The 22,133-nt window shown below is 46.8% G+C and overlaps 1 protein-coding gene across 7 annotated transcripts in view; it reads right to left on the reverse strand.

Annotated features, from left to right (window-relative positions):
- Positions 1 to 22,133, reverse strand: part of EPHA5 (EPH receptor A5) — a 191,012-nt gene that overhangs the window by 16,153 nt on the left and 152,726 nt on the right. For all 7 annotated transcript variants that reach the window (XM_082759327.1, XM_082759325.1, XM_082759326.1 and 4 more), the window contains 6 exons: positions 14,742 to 14,809; positions 12,919 to 13,044; positions 11,604 to 11,789; positions 6,044 to 6,105; positions 5,016 to 5,225; positions 2,999 to 3,148 (listed from right to left, as the gene is read on the reverse strand). In XM_082759327.1, coding sequence (XP_082615453.1) covers positions 2,999 to 3,148; positions 5,016 to 5,225; positions 6,044 to 6,105; positions 11,604 to 11,789; positions 12,919 to 13,044; positions 14,742 to 14,809 — 802 coding nt within the window. The remainder of the gene's footprint in view (positions 1 to 2,998; positions 3,149 to 5,015; positions 5,226 to 6,043; positions 6,106 to 11,603; positions 11,790 to 12,918; positions 13,045 to 14,741; positions 14,810 to 22,133) is intronic.

The raw sequence follows: 22,133 nt of genomic DNA on the forward strand, positions 1-22,133 counted from the left end.
CATCTGCAACGGGGTTATGCATGCTTTATATTCCTGGCAGTAACATCACAATCAATAGCGTTAACTCAATTTACAGGATGTCGTTCGTTCTGGTGATACAATGCAAATGGTATCAAAATACTGCAAGGGGGTAGGATGCTGAAATACTCGCTGCCTCTCTCTGAAGGTGCCTTCAGGGTCTGGCAGTAAGAGGAGAAAAAGAATGAAGCAAATAAAGACCTGTAGCAACCTTGTAAGCAAACTCAATTATTTAGAAAACAACAAAAAAAGGCACATTTGCCACTTTGTTCATTGGTGCCACTTCTTTTTAAGACTTGAAGAGCAAAGATTTGCATATAAAAGGAGACATTTTGTGTCCCTTTTACCCCTTCTGCACAAGCACCATTCACTTATGGATCCGAGTGACTGAACTGGGGATGTTTGGAAAGGGAAGACCCGAGATAGTCTATTCCAGTAAACCAAACTCTTTTAGCTCCCTGTTTTCATAAAACCACCAGTCTGAAGACTAAAAAGCAACCACTGTGCTCATTTAACTTACCAACCTGTGTAATGCAGGCCACAAAAATCCTCTCAATTCCTGCATACAAACCTTACCGTGCGGTGCAAAGCTTATTTTTAGAAAGCCTTCTAGACACCAGAACGACTTCACAACATGGTTTGTAGCTTTCGAAGTTACAACGCTGCCTGCCATTTGGCACCGCACCTCCTTTAACAGGGGCGAAAGTAATCTGGCTGAAACACGGTGAGAGTCGTTTTGCTCACTGCTGACAACGTGCTTTAATTAGAAACTATACAACAAGAAACTCTTGTGCAACAGAGTCTGAAATTCACGTGAGCAGAGCTCCCTAGACCTCCACAGAAAAGCCATCACCACACCTAACATTGCTGGTTCTTCTGCCAGCTCAAGAAGGGGGAGAAAGAAGAAGGACAGGCCTTTAGAGGATGAAGAAGGAAGAAGGAACAAATCTCACAAGAACCATTTCTCTGCCACAGCACTGAACCACGTTTCCTTGGCTGCCACCATCCACATGCACTTATTATAGGGAGAGAGAGAACCTAAGCAAAGCCTGATCAGGAACTGATGATCACGAACATCTCACCAGTTCTCTGCTTTCTGCTTGTAAATAGAATTTACAAGAAGTATAATAGAAAATAGAAAGTACAAGAAGTATAGAAGATAGCATTCCCCTATCTTCTTCTTCTTCTCAGGTGGGAAATTCACCCTATGCCCCACAGAATGGACAAAGTGGTATCTGTGGTTTGGTTTTTGTTTGTTTGACTGTTTGTTTTCCCAACAGTACTGCAAAGTGTAAATGTTTAGTGTTACTAACCTGACAAGGGACCCTCCTGGCCACTGGAACCAGCCAGGATCTCAGCCTGGCATTTACGAACAGCATCTGTACCATGCTGGTGCATCAGCACCAAAGGTTGTCACAGTGCTTGGTGCGACTCAAAGAGCCTGGCTGCAAATCGCTGCACTCTCCACTCAGGGTATGGAAGAAAGCCTCCGGATTTGATTGAGATAAATCCCTGTGCAGATATGTGCTGCTTTACCAAGCTCCCTACAAATGTGACAGCCTCGGCGGTGCAGGAGCGGTGGGGCATTCATGCCAAACAACACGCTCATCTCCCTGGCAAGAAACGTGGTGTGACCGTCTCAAAGGCACTGCTCGTCTCCTTGCCTGGACTCGAGGCGAGCAGTCGGGATGAGGCAGCAGCTCCTGCGTGTGACAGGTAGTTACAGCCACTGATGGCAGAGGCTCTCAGATAAAACAGAGGAGAAACAGAAGGCTGAGCCAGAGCCTCTGCTGCCAACAAAATGGCAGAACGTCAAGGGGACAGGGATGCTGTTCAAAAACAAAGGATGAAACATCAGGTGTTGTGCTGGGGACAAAAGCAGCCCACAGCAGAGCAAGTACATGCTTGCTTTGCCCAGCCAGGAAGGGCGCTTCCAGGGGCGGCAGGACTGCAGACACGAAGCAGGAGGGATGAGGAGAGGCTCTGTTTTCCATATGCAGAGTGGCTGCGTTTCTTCCCCCATCACAGAGCTCCTCTGGGGGCCTTGTGTGCCACACAGTGACCCCCTGTGCCATGCACTAGCTGGCGTCCTGAGAGAATTCCACATGCCACACTTCTCAGAGATGTGAAGAGGAAGGGGAGGCCCCAGAAAATCTGGCAGTCCCAGGCTTCATTTTGTTTTCAGGATTAGATAAAGACAGCTGCTTATAGTGAGCTCAGGGTAGGAGGAAGTCTTGCAGTAGGAACATGAGATCCTCAGGTAGGTTGGGAAAAGAGCTAGCGTAAGGAGGGTGACAGTGTCCCCAAGCACGCCACTGTTTGGAGGTGCTTCAGAGGGTGACCTTGAGAGGGAACAGGGGCCCAGGAGCAAGGCAGCACACCTGGAAGGGTGCTATACCAACAAATGAGAGCTGGCACTAACAGAGACTCAAAGACATTCACAACAGAGAAAGCAAAGGATGGGGGAAAAAAGCAGCAAAACTGCTCTCGAGATCAGCAATGCGCAGATGACTGAGAGGCAGCTCTGTGCACTACCGGTCTGGACTGCTATCACTTGATCAAATCACCCAGCTTTTGTGCAGCAAAACAAGCCCTTACCATGGCTCTCTTGAGTTTCTGCTTTACGTGGCAGCAGGGGTTTGAACACACAATTGAAATGCTGCCAGTTATCAGCATCTATCCCCTGGCAGACCTTTGTCATTAAGCAGAGCAGGGACAGGCTCCAGCTCTAACAGCATTAGTGAAGCTCCAGCAGTCTGCTGGGGGAACCAGGCTTGCCTCCATGCAGACACATTTCCCTCTGCTCTGGGCTGCTGCAAAAACAGAGCATCGAATGGGAGGATGGCTTTTGCCTGGCGCAGGGAGCAAAGACATTTTCACAGCGGCTGTCCTCCTCCATCCCCATCCCGCCCCTCTGACTGCAGAACGAACACTGAGCCCTCAGAAGTCCCATCACGCGGCAGCTCTTGCACGTGCTTACATCTTGGTTTGTCATTTCCCAGTAAGGTCTCTCGCCGTAGGACATCACCTCCCACATCACGATGCCGTAGCTCCAGACATCGCTGGCTGATGTGAATTTCCGGAAGGCGATTGCCTCAGGTGCTGTCCATCGGATGGGGATCTTCCCTCCCTGGAACGAAAAGAAAATAAATAGATTGCAGGGGAGGGCAGATAACATGCAAAAGAGGACAAAACAGCACTTCTTACAGCACCGAGGGATGTTATTTTCTCTCTGGAAAGAGACATCGAATTTTAAAGTAAATCTGTTTGACAGCATGGGGCCCCTTTCCACATTATCTCAGCCCATAAGCATTTGTAGGCTGCCTACTAATTGGCTGTCCTGAAGGTTTGTTGTTTGAATGCTGTTTGAATGCTGGGACATGTATAGGATCAACATCTCAATTATGTTGCACTGGTTGGTAGGGGAATACAGTTCCTCCATTTCTAAGAGCGAGCGGGGGAGGAACAGACAGCTCTGAAGCCAGGGAAGACTTTGATCTAATGAGAGCTTCATGCAAATTGCTGCGGAAGTAATGCCTTTTTTTTTTTTTCCTTCTTTTTTTTTTTTTTTTTTTTTGCAATGCAGTCCCAAGCCTGCAGAGAGATCTGCACAGTGGGCACGGAAATTTGTGTGCGTGAAGACCAGCTTGGCCTCGGCTTCGGGACTGAAAACGGTGCCGCCTCCCCCAGATCGCTGTGGTTTATCTTTTGTACCATTTATAGTCTAAGTGCTATTACTCGGGCATAGCGAGAGCTGTCAAATGTGCTTTGGTAGTTCCTTTTCCCCTTTCTGCCATTTCAGAAATCAAACTTCAGACCAGCTCTGAGAAGGAAGGGGTGGGGGGTGAGAGGAGAGCTTGGATTAAGAAATACTTTTCTCATTGGGTTTAAAGAGTTGTCTCCCTTGATTTATATCAAAATGTATTTTACTGTGAAGTCTTTCCCTCTCAGAGCTGAGCTACATATTGCAAAATCTCCCTGTTTGTTATTAGAAAAAGGTAGAATTTGGAACGCATTTAAAAAGCAAATTAGGGAAAGTCCTGTCTTCCAATAATTATTTATTCACAGGCTTATCAGTGCATGCCTTAAGTGAAGGGCCAGATTCTCAGCAGTGCCAATTAGCACACAGCAGCACGTTGCAGACGCAGCAGGGCTGGATGAGAGCCCTCCAGCCTGCAGGGAAGCTCTGGTCCAGCCGTGCGCCGAGCCCCGTCGTGGGGCTGCTGCAACTGCCAAGAGCTGAAACGTCTTTCCCAGATTGCAAAAAGCTCTGCAGGAACTGGGAATGTGACCCAGAGAGCTCCCATCACAATACCCTCGGAAAAATGTGTTAATAGGCAGCACTGAGGCGTGCCAACCTGCCACGACTATCAGAGGCTTTCTCCAGAGCCTGTGCTGGAGGGGATGGGTCCTGTGCAGCCCCTCTCCGTGGCACTGGGGCCGCGTGGCCTCACGCTGGGACAGGTGAGCTGATGCCCAGAAGGGAATGATCTTGACACAGGAGAAGGGGCAGAGCACCGAGGCTGGAGCAGCCCTTCCTCAGGCTGGGGAAAATTACCCTTAATGGGAAGGGAAAACGTGCCTCATTAACAAAAGGCATTACGTGCTTGCCAATGTTTGAAATGGGTTAAATTATCCAGGAAACCGTGGCTAATACCTGTATTTAGGTACCTAAGTAAAGCGCCCAACTCTTGCTCTTCCTGACCTTCAGTGTTTGGCAGAGGTGACAGAACACAGCTGGGAGCATGACTCTTTTGCAGAGTTCACTATTTGACTCAGGTTCCCCTAAGTTCTGCTTGCTTCGGCCATCCTCGCTATAAAGGTGCGGACATTTGCAGAACTGATCTGATAAGAATTAGCTGATAACACCTGGCCAAACCCTCATGCACAGTTTAGGGGCTCTAGATTTGTAGAAACCTCTCGGCCAAAAAGCCTGAATACCAAAATGAGGCAGGGAATACATTTTTCTTCCTCTGTTCACTATCCCTGGAACTCACCCTGGTAGTGTATGCTGCTTCAGGGTCATCTTCTAGGACTCTGGAGAGGCCAAAGTCGGACACCTTGCAGACTAAGTTGCTGTTGATTAGGATATTCCTGGCAGCGAGATCCCTGTGCACGTAACCCATGTCAGACAGGTATTTCATTCCTGACGCGATGCCTCGCAGCATCCCGACCAGCTGGATGACCGTGAACTGCCCGTCGTTCTTCTGCAAAAGGAAGGAGACACTGGATCAGCTGAGCGCCTCTGCACCCTCAGCATCGAATGTGCACAAATAAAAATGCAAAGGCAAGTCTCCAGGGAAGAAAAACAGGGAAATTAATAATTCATTACTCTCATGCTCTGACCATGAAGCTTTTCAAAGTTTCATTGTTTGGATAAGCATCTCTAGAGACAAAGCTAAGGAAATGTAGTTCTTTTAACTGGAGATCAAGGAGAGAGCTATTTCCAATAGTGACTGATGAAGAGATTGCTACAGGGAGTGAACACATGTAGCTCTGTGTACAAAAACACCAAGGGCGGACTATCTCTGAGTCAGCCGACTGAAAGGCGCCAAGCTGCTTCACAATCTTACCTCCTGAGGTCCATGTGTGAATATCTGGGGTAGGGGCTTTCCCTGTGTTACTATGCTACAGTCTCAACCACGTCCCCTACCCTCCCTTTTCTAGGTCTGATGTTTCCTGAAAAAACTTTGACATGTCTGGGTTTTGTCATGATGCAGCATGGATGTGCTCTGGAAATATCACCAAGTTTTGCAGGATGAGTCGACCATTTTGATGCAGCAGACTGCTTTTGAGAATGAACACAGTAGTCTGCAATTTCTTGTTACCTGTTTGTATCAGTGCACAAACCATGTCCTTCATCAGCTGTATAAACAGAGGCCAAACAGGTAACCGAGTTACTCCAGCCTCCAGACAGCAGTAATGGCCGGACGAGCACCCAGCAAACATTTTCACTGATGCTAACCGTCTGCAGAGAGCACCAACTTTAACCAAGATCCCCCTGGAAATGAGGTCTAAACGTTACCTTTAAAAATGTATCCAGAGAGCCATTCTCCATATATTCTGTCACTATCATTACCGGTTTGCCTGGAAAAAAGAAGAGCACAAGATCATTAGCAGTAATTTACTTAAAAACATGAACAAAAATAAGGTCTTTTCATAATGCTTCTGATGTGAATATACAGCCACGCAACAGTAAATTGAAAATGAGACACTACTGTCCCAGCAGGATGCCCACGCTTTTTGCCCACAAGTATGGAAAGAGAGAAGAATCAAGGAGGGGAAGAAAGGGAAGTGCTGTATTATGGACGGGGGATCAGCTCCTAGAAGGGCTGGATGACATTTGTGGAAGAGGTTGTGAGCACCAAACACTGCGTGCTGGGAGACACAAGCAGCTTTGCTGCAACTACAATTTCAGGAAGCTCTTTGCTGTGTTGATTCCTTTTTTCCTTCCCTAAATAATAACAAGATCTCTTCACAAGATGTGGACTATACTGATTCAGTGAGGTAGTAAAAAAAATAAAATAAAATAAAAGCTCTTAACAAAAGACCTGGCATCCTATTGTTGACAGGAATAATAATGTTTTTCCAAATCCATTTGATTAATTTTCATGCCCGAGTCATTTTAATGGTAATTATATATAGTTTTTGCTCAGTTTTTATATCTAATTTCTCGCTAGCTTGCCACAATGGCATAGCAATAATTAATGTGGTGTGCTCCAGCCCTTGTAAATTCAATGAAATCTTATAAGAACATGTAAATTATTTTTTATTTAAATCAATTTGCATTAGCTAGCATGAAGCACAGACAAAAGAGGAGCTGTCAATTATCTGTAAAGTGCATTATAAATGTCTTTTGTAAAAATGATCAACGAGAGCTGCCACATGTCATAACATGCACGTGAAGGTAAATGCTCCTAAAAACCAGTTCAGAATTTACCACTAAGATTAATCTTAATCTTCCCACTTTCCCTCTGTGTTAACTGTTTGCCTAATTTACTGTTTAATTATCTACATAATAAAGATAATTGTGAACTTGTCAATCAAACCACTCATTGTTGTGCAGACACTACCTTCGCAGCAAAAGGGACTTGTGCTGCTTCAATTATTTAAGCTAATACCACAGCTATTGTCTGAGCTCAAAGCTTGCCAGAAGTGTTATTTTTGAAATGAGAGACGCACCTTGGGGCCACGAATAATATCCTGTGTCCCAGACATTACGGGCCCCATCTTCAGGGATGGCAGACTCACACCCATGTGGAGCTGAGCACACAGAAGAGCCTCCGTGCCCAAGGAGTTGCTGTGTGCTATGCAAGGAAGGAGACCCTACGTATGTACGCACCCTCTTTCTACACTGAACAAGTGTTTGGTGATTACACCTCTTCTCTACCAAAATTTTGCCCCCACCTGCAGCAGTGCAGCTTCCCGTTATGATAATCCTAAAAAAGCCACCGGGGTTGCAATGAGGCGAAGCTGCTGCTTTTAGTCCGTCTGTGCACGGGCAAGGTATTTCTCCGCATTGCAAATGAGTGATTTAAGGCAAAACCCAGGTTCCTTAAGTCACCTCCCATAAAATCTCTGCAGAGACGGTGCTGCTATTTATGACGTGCCCCGTCTAACGCCAGACTGCAAACCGACTGTACCGTGGGGTCCCTTATCTCAACCACCTAAAGGCAGCACTGCAGCATGACTGGCATCTCGTTATGACACCACCCTGAGGGACCTCCTTCGGGTTCCTGCCTTGGGTTTCCATCCGAGAAAAGAAAAGAAGATTTCTGGCACTCACGTTTCATTATCTGACTGCTGCAGGTTGACAGTAATTGTGGAATAAATTAGCCCCATATCCAAGAGCATGGAAATAAAGGCACAAATAGAATAACTTGTCAACAAAGTAAATTAAAAGCAAACACTGGCCCTTCTAACAGGCTGGTCTGATCCTCTGTGTCAGCAGGGCTCCCTCCTGCTGGTGTTAGGGGGCCATAAAATGTGCACAGATGTCATTCTTACCCACGTACGCATTGTCAGAGCAATGGAACAGGATGCTAATGAAAGCAGGACTGCTGCCTCTGTAAAGCAGAAAAAGCTGAGGGCTTGTCTGCATGGGGACAACGAAGACAATTAACCCAAATTAACTAAAGGTGGGCATTTGAAGTGATTAAATGGCATTAAGGCCCTGCGTGGATATTCCCATTCAGAATTAAAAATGGACTAATTCAATTCAACTTCATCTGCTTCCAGAGTGAATCATGATGCATCAAAGACATTTTATGCTAAAGATCTGAACCTACAGCAGGCCAATGACTGGCTTGCTGAATGGAAAGAAAAGTTAAAAAGTAGCTTGAGATAAGCATCACAGTCTTGGATTCATAAAGGTTGTTTTGGTACATTCAGGAGAAAAGAAAACAAGCTGGAAAGATGCTCCAGAGAGTTGCATGTCTGATGGAAAAATCTCAAGTGTGGTAAACAAACATTTCCTGAGCTAACGAGGAGCTCAGGGTATATGCACCCCCTGCATCCAGACCCCAGTCGCTTCAAGTCCAATTTAGAAGTGGCTCTGGTCCAGCAAGGAGAGAAAGGGTTTCCAGCCCCTCCATGTGAAAGCTGCCACGGTTTGCATGGAAAAATTCAATTTACTTTGGAATGGGGACTGAAGAAGAGGCAGGCTGGGTAACTGCTGAATCCCCTCGCCTCTGGCTCAATAAATGCTGAATTAAACAAACGTGATTTCTAAAGGGGAGCAGCTCCAACGGGACAGATGGAGGGAGAACTACTGGGGATGTAAGTGGGGGGCTAAGGATCTCAGATGGAGAGGGGACTCCTAAATACCCATCCTCGTCCTGTGATTACATCCTTGCCAAGGGAACACCTAGAAACACAGCCATTAGAGAGCACCAGCCAGAAGGGCCCAGGGCACGGTAGGCAGAGAATCCCCTTGGCTTGCTGGACTCAAATCTCTGCAGGGAGCTAAAACCTGGATCTATGCTCCCTTTGATACCTTGACCACTCCCTGGAAACTCAGGAAAGCAAGGCATTCCTTCTTCCTCCTCTACACCATTTTTTTTGACTCATCTTTGAGGAAAATATCTGAAATTACTGCCTTCCTCAGCCTCCCTCTGGCATTTATTCCCAACCCCAGTCCCCAGAACAAATCCAGGGCTTTCAGTGGGGCAGCAAAGCCCCCAGCATTTCCCTGCCCTTCAGAAGGGATGGCTGCTTTAAGAAAAAATCAGCTCACTAGGGAGTTGCATCCTAAAAGTGGGATTCCCACCCATCCCCTGAGGCCCTGGCAGCCAGAAAGGCTCAAGGCCATGTCAGCAGCAGCTTTTATGGATCCAGGAACGTCACTCACTTCCTGCCCAATAGTCCACATCCCTTCAGGGCTAGAAATAGGAACCTCCTGTCCAGGACAGACAGGCACAGCGAGGCTTTTATGCATAAAGGACTACACAAGGTGATGCTGTTTATTCATTTTAATTCTCCGCCTTCCCTGAGTCCTGCCCCCGTGAGCCCACGGGAACTCAGCCAAGTGCCCTCTCATCTTCTCCTGAAGCCAACAAAAACTTCAGACTTTAATGTGCATCCCTCACCCTGTAAACTGACCTCTCTGGTTATTTATTTCTTTTTGTTTAATGCACTCAGCTCTGCGTGCTGGGTCAGACGATCGATGTACTGCTTGCTCTTGGTGGGGCATGCAAGGGGACACGTCACTTAGATCAGGACGCACGGCAGGGACATAGTCCCAGGGCAGAGCTGCTGCATGGGCTGTGGGGTTTTACAAAAAAAAAAAAACCACTCGCTGTCACATCCAAATCCAGACCTTGGCTTTTTCTCCCCTGCCTTTATGCAATTAATTTTTAGTAGAAACCTGTCTTGGTTATTAGGAAATGTAATTTCAAAGAAAAATACAAGAAAAGGCTGTCGACTGCCAACCGGCCTCAATTCTGAGTATTTTATAAGGATACAAACAGGACAAACAGCTAGTGTCTTTGTATCTGCTTTATTGCAGCTCTGAAAAAGAGCTGATTCTGGAGAAGTGCCTCTGATGAACGACAATTGGTGCTAATAGCAGCCACACAGTCCCAAATGCTGGCACTTAAATTGCATCTTCTAAGCTCCAACATGAACAGTCATGAAGGCAAGAGGGGAGACAGACATTCACACTTGTGAGCCTTTCTCAGGCTAGCCTGAACACTTACATATATTTTAAAATGAAGAAGGGCTTACCAACAAAAAATCCTTGGTGCAAATAACTTAACTGAGCTTCTTTCTATCTTGGAAAGACCAGGCTCACATCAAGTATGCTGAAAAATGCTAGAGGGAACCTGTGGCTCTGTTTGTGGCAGGGACATCCACGCACACTTGTGCCCCTCCAAATCCTCTACGGCTTTCAAATGGAAGAGCAACGACACCTCTGTAGGTTTCCCACAGCCCTCCTACCTCAGCAGCACCACGCTGACAGCCAGAGGGGTGTGGGCTGAGCACATTCAGACGTGCTGCCCTGTCCTCCATCCTTAAGTTTAGTGCACACACCAATTTGGAGAAGGACTGGCCTGGGGAAGGTTTTGAAGTCCATTTTGCTAACTGACCTGCCAGACCGCAGTAACTCTTGTGCTGAGACGTTTTCTCAGTTATTTCACATTTTCCCCAGGGCCTTGCCCCTCTCATATCTATATGCTGGCATCAGGGACGACTCTTGCTATAGGCAGCACTAGCAGATCCCAAGGGGAGCTCGTCTTAAAAATGGTTTTACACAGCCTTGTTCCCTTCAGCAATGCTCCGATTCTTCTTCCCTGCTTCTGGGAAACAAAGCTTCAGCTAACTTCTGTCCTTGCTCACATCCCCTGTGAGCAATCACCAGGTACCATCACTACCCTCCCTGTGGGCAACCTTGGCCAGCACTTTGCTTCAGAGGTTTCTTGAAATATTACAGCCAGAAACCACCAGGGTCTTCTTTCCTTTTTCTCTTTTCTGCCAGGGAAATTGCTTCCCACTTCTTGGCACTTCTTTGCTCACATTGTGCCTCACGCAGTTTCAAAAGTATAGAAATAAAGGCAGAAATAAGAAGTGAAGCTGCTGCAAGCACTGAGGGGATGGCTTGGTGTCACTGTATTCAAAATGGTCCTGAGTGGCCTCATTTCAAGAAAAAGATGTTGCTGAACTTTTGGAAGGCTGAAGTCACGCAGCACACTCCACTGGCACTCAGATGCCCTAAGCTTATTCCTGTCTCCATCACCTACTCCCCTCTCTGGACACGGCCAGGCATGGCATAATCTCAGACCTTTGAAAAGGGACTTTCTCTTAGACCATACATATTACGCCTGGGGACTTCACATTTTTCATCATTTCAGCTATTAGCTATCCTTTTTAGCTGGAAGAACACTGAAGTCCTTTGGGTACAAACTCCCTTAAGTCTGGGTATCTGTTCCTGGACCTTCACAAAGTGTGGAAGTTCAAGCAAGGGGAGTTGCTGTGGGTTGAGAATAGATAAAACACACGCTCAAAACTTGAGCTACACAATGTTTCCTCTCCTAGCTCTCCCGTAAGTCAGAGTTCAGAGACAGCAGCCCTCAGCAATCTGTACCTACTTTTTGTGACGACGCCTTCCAGGTGGATGATATTGGGGTGATCGAACTGCCCCATAATACTTGCTTCTCCCAGGAAATCTCGTCTTTGCTTCTCTGTATAGCCCACCTTCAGAGTTTTGATAGCCACTGGGAATTCACGTTTTCCCTGTAATTTCAGCCGCCCGCTGCAGACTTCTCCAAATTCACCTTCAGGAAAAAAAAAAAAAATGGGATCAGAGCATGCCAAAGGAATGCATGGAACATGCCTGTCTACAGGATACAGCCCATATTTTATAGAAAGCTAATCAAAAATACACAGGCCTGTCCCACATTCATGAATATGGAAAGCAGAACATCACAGTGATCATCATCTCAAATAGCCAGCAAACCACAAGCCAAATAATTCATAAACAGAAAAAAAACTAGGAATCTGCAAATCCTGGTCTTTTAGAAAGAACCAGAACTGAATGAAACACTCCTGGTGATGGATTTTACCCCAAATCCATACGCGAGCTATTCCAGTATGTAATTTTCCTATATTTAAATAGCTATGCTCTATATTCCATTTTTTTTCTCATTTCATGATGTTTTTCTTTACTAGATGAAAGACTCCTGTCATATCCTATATCACTGCTCTGTGCAGATAGCTGTAAAACACAAACCAGTTGCTTCTTAACCCTCCTTTGGTAAGTTAAATAGATGGAATGCTGTTAGCCTCTCACAGCAACATATATTTTTATAGACTATACACCCTTTCCAATTTTACCACTACTTTTTTTTTTTGAAGTAGCCTAAATGGATATTTTTCCTGGTGAACAGTAAATTATCTCCAAAAATGGAGTGTCAGAGGATGCCAGATATTCCTAACGTTAGATGTGAGACCAAATAAACAGCTTCACTTGAAAGAAAATGGAAACTGATTCTTATAACCAAGGAAGTTAAGTGCTTTGGGCTTTGCTTTGTATTTTTTCTTACTCTCAGATGAGTTCTCATTCTTAATTTTTGCTTCAATACTGACCTTAATAGAGGAGGAGAAAAAAAGTTAAAGTGGTGTGAAAGAAACTGAAAATTAAGTGACTCATTTTCCTTAGCATCCGTAGAAATAACTCATCGTGGGCCAAACTTGACAGTGTTCTGCCATTTTTAGTTCAATCACTGGATTTCAGAACTGCAGGCAATGACAGCTTTGTCCCTGGCTTCTGCTGGAACAAGGGTATGCTCCACATAACACGCTGAGTGCCTAACAGCACACATATTTCACAGCCCTTCTCTGATTTCTAGCATTAGAAAAGTCATCCCTCCATGCTGCTAAGGGTCACGAAACACATTTCCATACCAGCTCCAATAACTCTCTCGATGGTTATGCACGAAGCTTCTATTTCCTTGGCAAACTCGTGGACGGCTTGATTAGGGTCCTCGTAGGTGTGGGGGTCAATGTAGGTTCTTACTCCAGGCAGTTTAACTGCGAACACAAATTACAGCATTAACAGCACGGGCTGTGACAGACAAGGATAATGCCTATTCCTGTCCCTTGCCAGAAGACATGGCAGCAGGGAAATCTATTTCTCCTGCAAAAAAAATGAATAGATAATGCTTTTTGAATGCTCTGTGCTCTGGAACACCGTGCAAGCAAGTATTCTCCGAAAATAACAGTTTGTGTGTGACACGCATGTCTTCATCGGATTTAGAGGAACACATGGCAGTGCTCAGCTGGAAGGACAAGCAGCTAAAAAATCCTCTCAGTGCTGCATAACAGGCTGGCCCAGGGCCTGGTGCAAACGGGTGGCGTCAGGAGACCTCGTTTCAGGGCTGGGAATCGTTAGAGAGTGCCTGGGTGACCTTGGGCAGGCAGCTCTGTCTTTGCATGCTGCGGTGCCTCATCTGTAATTCTTCCCCACCGCAAAGGTTTATAAAGGCTTTGAGGTATCTGACAGCGCCGGGATGAGGCTTGTCAGCCAGACACAGCCCTCCTGCAGAAAGGGTACGCCGGGAAGAGGAGTTCCGAAATGCAAAACGCTGAGGAACAACTTGCCAAGCAAGTCAGAGGGATGGTGGTTAATGGAGAGCTGCAATAAATTGTGCTCTACCAGTCTCATATTAGCTAATCAATCAGGCACATTATTTCAGATGGAGCTACTGAGATTTAAATGAACAAAATATTTGCAGTACAAAGCCTGTGGGTTGTAACAGTATAAATATAATCAATACCAGGCATTTTCTCCAGGACTTGAGGAAAAAAGTATTTTCATTATCTGTATTATAAGTTTGTTTTGACAATCATTAAGGCTACTCACATGAAGAACTGCTCATCAGTCTAATAAGACAGCTACATTACATTGTGGCTCTTAATTGATTTGCTTCCTGCTGCCTTCATTACATAGCACTAATGGAAATTTGACTTTTGCTCAAGATGCATTTGCCTTTTCCACCCCAAAAGGCACTTTGCTATTACGCATCCAGAGATCCCACAACACTTTACGAAGGAAGGCTTTCCAAAGGCTGGCTTCAGATGCACAGTAAGACTGGTAGTAACCGTGATATGTACGATTTAGCGTCACCGTAAAGGTCTATATATTCAGATCAGCTTACGGTTATTAACATGGCATTTCTGAAAGCTTACTGGGAGCAAGAAGTACGTATGAATTCCTCACACCTCTGCACAGGCGTCCAAGGGCAAAGAGTAGCTATGGGCTTGGTCCTCATGGCTGGCTGGGATGGACCAAAGGTTTGAAAAACAGGTATTCTGGGCAAAAACAGGTATTCTTTACATCCAGACCACAGCATGTAAGCTGTTACGTGCCAGCCAGGCAAAATTAAGAGCATCTTGAGTCACAGTGTATACCCCAGCACGGTGAAACAAAACAAAATTGTTCGCTAGGCAGATCCACTGCAAACAGGGATCCACTTCGCTCCATCCTGGAACAAAAATGTGCAGGCATGAATAACTGGGCAGGTGTAAGGACTGCTCAAACACTTACACCTGCACTCAGGTCGCTGTGGGGCTTGGAGCAGGGGCAGATAGGGACTTGCTGAATAACAGAATTAAGTGAATTCTTTTGTGAATTACCAGGAAAATGGTTTCTGAAAAAAAAAGCACCTCTCACTTGTTTTTCTCATTACCAGAGAGAATCAAACCCACACATATCAATCTTTACTCACTGTGGCCATTATGAAAATGCATCTTTTCTTCTTCTGGATCTTGTTTAGCCTTGCTATAACCACATCGCCTGGAAAAAACAAAAGAAGAACACTTTTGTCTCTGGTATAACAGAGCCCCCCTCAACACCTCAGTCACGCAAGGCACAAAAACCCAGAACAGCGATGAATCCAACCTCTCAAGTGGCCGTATCACTGCTGTCCCAGTTTTAGCTCATCAAACTACTTGCAATTTCCCTAACGGGATTCAGGGCCCAAGGCCCACTGATTTTCAATTGGACTTGTGCTTCTAAATCCCACCGACGCTTCTGAAAACTCCACTCTACCGTACATTTAATTTAGCTATTATTAAGAAGAAAAAAGCAAGAACAGGAAGGAAAATGGAAGGGGAATGGGATGAAACGTTAGAGCTGCAGAAGTGGGAGCTCCTGGACCTCAGAGCCAAGACCCCAGCTTTTGCAGGCACCATCTTGTTTGTGCTGCACGGTCCCTTTACCCACTGGGCATTCGCACAGAAGTTTCAATTTAGGTATTTGTGAAAACAGCCTTGTGCCAACACTAGCATCTTATACACATGCAAAATGATGGTGTAAAAAAACAAAAAAAAAAGCCTCTTGGCTCACTGCCTTCAAGGGTCTCCTACATACTCCTGGCTCTGACTGGGTTTACTGCATGTCTCCTGCCTTATCGGAGGAGCTATCCTTCATGCAATCCCCTCTGACCAGCAGCAATAAGGATGGAAGAAAGCACACAGCCACTGCTTGACCTATCTCACTCCCACGTTAGTGTCAGGCAGTGCACGGACACTGCTGAATCCCACGATGGAGCTGCAAACACAGCCATGTGGGAGTCACAGCTCTGCCAGGGAATCCTCCTGTTAGCCTGGGGCTGCTCTTCCCTGACTCAGCCCCCAGCCTTCTCACTGGGTCTTTAGGAAATGGCATCACATTAGCACCAAGTGGCTGCTTTGGTGGCATTTCTGAGACCTGCTTCACCCCAATAACCCCTTAGGAAGCTACAGGGTAACTGCACAGGCAAAGACAACCGCTACGTACACACACACACACACACACATATATTTTGATATATGGGATGAGGTATGTATGATGCACATATATCTGCCAGTCTTTCCAAGGACCCGATATGATAACCAGATAGAGGAACTGAGTCATCCTTAAATCACACCACGTGGACGTGAGACGTAGGAACGTTGTTTGGAAGAGTGAAAAACCTGCCAGCAATGCCCATCAAGGCAGTCGGTGTGTAGCTGCATTGCCGGGTGTCACACCTCTGACAGAAAGCCCCAGGTTACCATTTAAAGCTGAGAAGCTCGGGAGTCTTCTCTTCCATTACCCGGGATTTTGGGACGGGGGGAGGCACGTGCTCCAGCACAACTCACAGCAAGGAAGAGCGTACGATTAGCAGAAACAAAACTGCAATTAGGAGGACGCAGTAATAGGCATCTGCATGAAACATGCCCTCAGCGGGAAGTCCTATTACTGCAAACTGCTGTCTGCCTGGTTGCAAGGGGCCAAGCAGCCTTTCGGCTACAGGATTTTGGCACTGGCTTTGCGAAACAACCGTGATTAAAAGCAAAAGGCCAACAACAGGACGTGGGCACCGCCGCTGAGCTGGCCCTGGCAGGACCAGACCCCACGGGGCCGAGGTCCTGGGGTTAGTGCCAGCTTACCTCTAACAGGAGGGGAGACGTGTGCCAAGGTGAGAGGAGAAAAACCAGACTGCAGGGGTTGTGCAAGCACAGGGGAACGGGTCGATAAGAGGTGCAGCAAAGACAGAGGGAGGCTGACAAGCAATCCAGGGGCACAGGCAGAAAGATGACAGGGCCAACATGTGGATCGTGCTCGATAAAACAGCCAGGCCGTCCATGCAGGGCACGACTTCAGCGGCAGTGACAGAAGCACAACCAAGCAGCATTGACCATCGCATTCCGGATGCAAAACTGATATCAGCGGCGAGGAACAGCCTGGAGACACAGCCTGGGTAGCCCCACTGTGGTGCTCACGGCATGGCTCGTCTCCTTGCTCTTCTCCTAGGGGTCCTGCCTAATGAGCCCCAATCTAAGCAGTGGCTGTATGCAGAGACCCCCCCAGTAAGGGTCATTTCAAAGGGTATTTTGGTATTTACGATCCCTGGGTGAAAATGGGTTCTCCTCCTTCAACACACTGTCTCCCGCTGGCAGTATAAAGACTAAAGGTCTGGGTCTCAGCATCAATTCCCACTTCTGGCAACCCCCAGTTTTGATTCTGCGAGTTGCCAGAAGCTCCATCAGTTTCCTGCAGAAGTCATTTTCTGCACTGGGGTGCGTGCATGAAAGGGGTTTCGATGCGTATATTCAAAAAGTTTCCCCCTGAAATTTCCCTCTGAAAAACACACAGATGTTTCAATTCATCATTGTCCTACCAAAAGCGCGTTAAAATTTCTCCTGCTCACCTTTTAAAGCAAGTGCCCTTATCTCTTTCTCAGGTTTAGAGGGCTTCACCCATAAATGCAATTTTCTAACATGACCCTTTTTACTAACTTCATCTCCCGATGATTCAACCACCAAGAGGGAGGAGAGGGAGACGGAGAACACACGACCACTGGCATGCCGTGCTCTAAGCCTACCTTCGTGCCAAGCAGTTAGCGTTTTACTGCACGGGGATGCACTCTGAAAGCCCATGCAAACAAGTTGCCTCGGCTGTGCCCTCTCCAGAGCTGCGTAACACATAGAGCAGCACATCACATTAGCATACAAAACCCAGCTCTGGAACCCCCAAGGATCATTACAACAAGCCTCGGCAAGATCCACCAAAGCGAAATTGCAGCCGATGGAGTACAACTGAAGACAGAATGGGGCGTCACTAACGAAGCTTTCTGCACGGCCTGCCCATGACTGTCATTTGTGCCCTGTACACACTTAATTTTTTAAGCTACCCAGAGAACCAGGCCATGCACATGCTGGCTGGGGCTAAATCACACTTCCATTCTGGGCCTTCGGCTCTTTTAGATACCAGAAACTGAAGATTTTTTTTCACCTAACTAAATCCCAGAAAAATCTGCTATTTCACGTTAAGAGTCCTGATTCAGTATGTGCACCTAACCAGCAGATAAAATTACCTAAATGTCCCGGTTTTGCAATACAGCTTTTTGAAAAATCTCCCAGTTGTTTGGGAAAATAATCCATTTCTGCACATGCGCTTGCTCTTAATGCTTCCTGGAGAAGCTCTAAATCTGAAGTCTCCTGATGGAAGATTCACTCTCCCATTTGCTGTCATGGTACAAAACAGATTTCCTGTATCATTTCTGTACTGCATACAGCAAAAATATAAAGATCCTGACGCTCCCTTTGTCTCCCACTGAGCTGAAGACTCTCAGCCAAAGAGTTAATGTAATTCAGCAGCACACCTGAATCTCAACTCTTTACTCCTGTTGTGGATTTGTCCCAGTTTCTGTATCTAGAAAGCAGATGTCTTCCTTGCACAGCTCTGTGTTTTTCAAAAAAAAAAAAAAAAAAAAACTATCAGAGGAAAAACGTGAGACTTTAAATATTCTTAAAGCATCATGTCTTATTTAAAAACTACTTGCAGATTGGCAGGCAGCTCATAAAATATTTATGGAGCAGATTATAAAAGTGAACTTGTAAAATGATTCCTATATAGCTTTATAAAATATAAAGCGGACAGGTAGAAAGATGAAGGACCCAGCTGGGAAACCAGTGCCCACTGCCTCGCACAGCAGAAGCCAACTCATGGAGAAAAATCCTTCCAGCAGCAAGAAACGAGGCAGGAAGATGCTTGCTCTCCCTGGAGATATCTGCATCTGACCCAGCGCTTCAGAGTGCCCTTGCTGGGTGTCGTGTGGAACCTCAGCTGCTTGGGGCATCCCCCAGAGCCACAAAATGCCAAAGAGAAGGAGTTTCCAAGCCCCTAGCTGGGGCCACAACCCATGCAGGACATGCTCAGGGGACTGGCTCTAAAAGTGGCTGGACCGTGGACATCCAAGTCCTAGGCAATGATGTAGCAGAGTGCTTATGCACCTTTTAAAGCAAAACGTCTCAAAGCATTTCAGCACGTGGCCAAAACATCACTGAAACATGGGGACAGCACTCAAAAGTCCCCAGTGAGGAAAGGGACCTCACCTTGCTAGGCGCAGCCAGTATCATAAAACAGGTTGTGCCCTGAAGCAGCAATCTCCTGTCCCCGTCCTGCAAAGATCTCTATGCATGTATCTATCTCTTAAGTATGAGATAAATGACCTCCGTGCACTTCTCTGAAATGCAAACAAACCCCCATTTGCTTTTCAGGGGTCAGACCTTCACTCAGAAGCACGTCTCGTACTATAGATCAGCTTTGAGGAGTACACCCGACCCACCTCGAGCTGCATTTTATAGGAGTTTTTGCAAGGACCACAGGGTTGTTGTTTACCAGGGCTTAGCGCTCACTTCAGGCTATTTACTCCAAGATGTTAAAGCAATAAGGCTGCATACGTGTTGCAGGGCAGGACTGCATTCCGCCCAGAGGAACAAACAAATAGGGCTTCGTCCATCTGGCCAAGATCCCGTCTTCTCTGCTTCTGTGTGGAGATGACAACTTGTACAGCAAATAGTTTTACCCTGGATAAATGATGCTGAAACTGAGAGCCAAAGGCAAAAGCCTTCCTCTAGTGATGTCAGTCCATGTCCAGCGTTCACCTTTGCTGCTTGCAATCCTTGAATACATTCAGTACCACAAACCCACGGCATACTCAAGGGACTGCTATAAAATGAGGATAAGATCCCAAGGTGACACTCTGGATGCCTGGCCCAAGGGGAAGAAGGGCAGGTTGCCTTCCCAAGAGCTGCAGACTCACCACCTTCACAGCTGTTTTCCCAGGCACGGCCGTGCCCCTCCACGGTGTGCAAGCCTGCAGCTGACCTCCGATTAACTTGGATGCCTTACAGAGGAAGTTTCAAAAATTCCAGCAGCGGTATTTTTAGCCTTTCGTCTTTCCCTGCCTGTGCACTGAATGACTCCCTGCTTGCCTAAATCACCACCAGAACAATTAAAAATAATTTAAACAAGATACCATTTCCTCTTCTTGCAGGAAGCTCCCTCTGAAGTGATCTCCATAAATCTCTTTAAAGAGCTTGTCATGCCTTCCTATAGCACAGTTGATGGCGTCTGTGCCTTGAAGTCCCTTTTCCCGTTTCCCCTCCCAGAACAGCAGCTTGTCACCGCGTTATTCTCTCCACAGCTGAGGAGGAAACTTGCGGGGGACGTTTTCCAGGTCAGCCAACTTCTCCTTGCACACCTCTCTCTTCGTAACTGTTCGGTTCATTCCCATTCTGTGTGCGCTCGGCTCCCCTGAGCTGGCACCTCCAACATTACCAATGGTAATGTTTCCATTGCTGCCACCCTTTTCTCGTGGTCCTACCTGAGGAAATCTGAAAGCCCAAATCCCACAGAGGGGCTGTTTGTGTGCCAAATCAATGGCAAACGAGTGTCTTGCAGAAACACGTCCCAGAACAGCATTTTGCAGCCAAACATTTCAAGCTGAGCAACCCAGCCTGCTAATGCTGCTCTTAAGACTCAGAATTCATGAAAACCAATTTAAAAATACCCCAAAATACTGCAGTAGAGGACAGATAAATGGTCCATCTTAGTGAGAGCTGTGCTCTGCAGCTAGAGACCAGCATCCCCCCCAGAAAAGCAGCAGAAGAGCTCCACAGATCTCACCCAGCTACACTGCAAACCCTTCAGAGTTTAAAATGTGAGTGGGACATCTCGGTGCTCCTACGGTCTCAAGCAGGTATTTGATGGGGGAGATTTCACAAGGCTGCCAGCAAGCTTGGAAAGATCTCTGCTTGCACGGGTTACACCTGACTCAGAGACCTAAACCAGATTCCCTTCCAGGGAAGCAACTCAACCTGCATCCAGTCACACCAACAGAAGTTAGAATCACCCTTCCTTCAATTCATTGGCAAGGAGAGGAGAGTACGGAAGAGCAGAAAATGGTGAGGTGGCCTGGCAGGAGACGGTGGCAGGACGTGGCAGCATGCAGCACAGACACCCAGCTCCCGACGCCCGCAAAGATATGCCCAACGCCGTCGGAGCATATCCTTGCAAACAGCACCATGTCATTGGCAGCAATGACATTCGGTTCGTTCCACTGACATGCACGTTACATGCCATCAAATGCCACAACCTTTACACACCCGCCTGCCCTCCACCACCCTTTTTAGGGGGACGAATCCACCCGCACCCCTCGTTTTGGTGACAGGATGCAGAATTTGATGAAGTGCCCAGCACACGTGGTGTTCAGCTTTGCTATGCCACGTAACATCTCCAGCATGTTGTCTGGATCAATCGAGGCATATTGCATCGGGTTTTTCCTCTGGGAACCCTGCTCTTACTGGAAGAACACTGCTCGGGGTCAGGCTATTTGCATGTGTTGAGACAGCCAAGCTGGTCGCAGAGGTCGGGTTTGCAGGGCAGTACAAGAAAGGGAGGGAGAGGCAGACTGTGCACGGAAAACACGGAGGGAGGACACGAAAAGGAGCCAGCGCAGGTGGGAACACTGACCATGTTAGGCTCGGATAGGCAACAGCACGCAGAGAAGAAGCCCACCCACAGCCATGATCGCAGCAACTGAAAAGCAAACAAAAAGGCCCAGGATAAGGAATAATCCCACTGCCCTGGCAATGCGCAAATACATTCGCAACAGTTTTATATGCACTTCTTCCCTTTTGTTTTAATTGCTATGTGGTTCTCAACACCCTGGGCTGCAAGAACTTCATGGCATGGGCTACTGTTAGGAACAATGTCTTGGAGAGATCAGAGACATCCCGGCCCTGCAAAGCAATTAGCTGTGTGCTTCCCGTACCTAAGTGCCACCGTTAGGGTTAACGGGGCCACCCATGTGCTTAAACTTAAGCACCCGCCTTGGAGCGGGCCAAGTGACTTTTTCCACAAGCCATGTGTGCAGTACTGTCACCTCCACCTTTAAAAAAAAACGCTGGATGACACAAGCCCTGCTTCTGCAGACCCTTTCACATGTACTCACTCAGTCCTGGCATCAGCAAAGCTCTGCACGTGCATTACACATCTACAGGAGCAGAGCCTTATGAGCTGCGTGAGAGCAGACAGTCTAATTCAACCCAAAATGTGGTGAGCTGAAAGGCACCGTGTGCACCCCCAGCTTGCTTCGGAGGCTGCTGAGCTTTTACTCTATCCGATCAGAGTACGTTGTCACCTGGCATCAACCTGTCACCTCGGTAACTGCCCTTTAGCCTCGTCAGAGAACTTGTGTGGGTATTTTTCTGTTAGCAAAGCAACTAAGTAATTTATCCATACAAAGAACATAGGGCAGAAGAAACGGGAAGATCTTCAGTATGCCCTACGTGCCCAACAGTGTAGA

Source organism: Aythya marila, assembly GCF_965140915.1.
Source record: "Aythya marila genome assembly, chromosome: 4".
Taxonomy (NCBI): Eukaryota; Metazoa; Chordata; class Aves; order Anseriformes; family Anatidae; genus Aythya; species Aythya marila.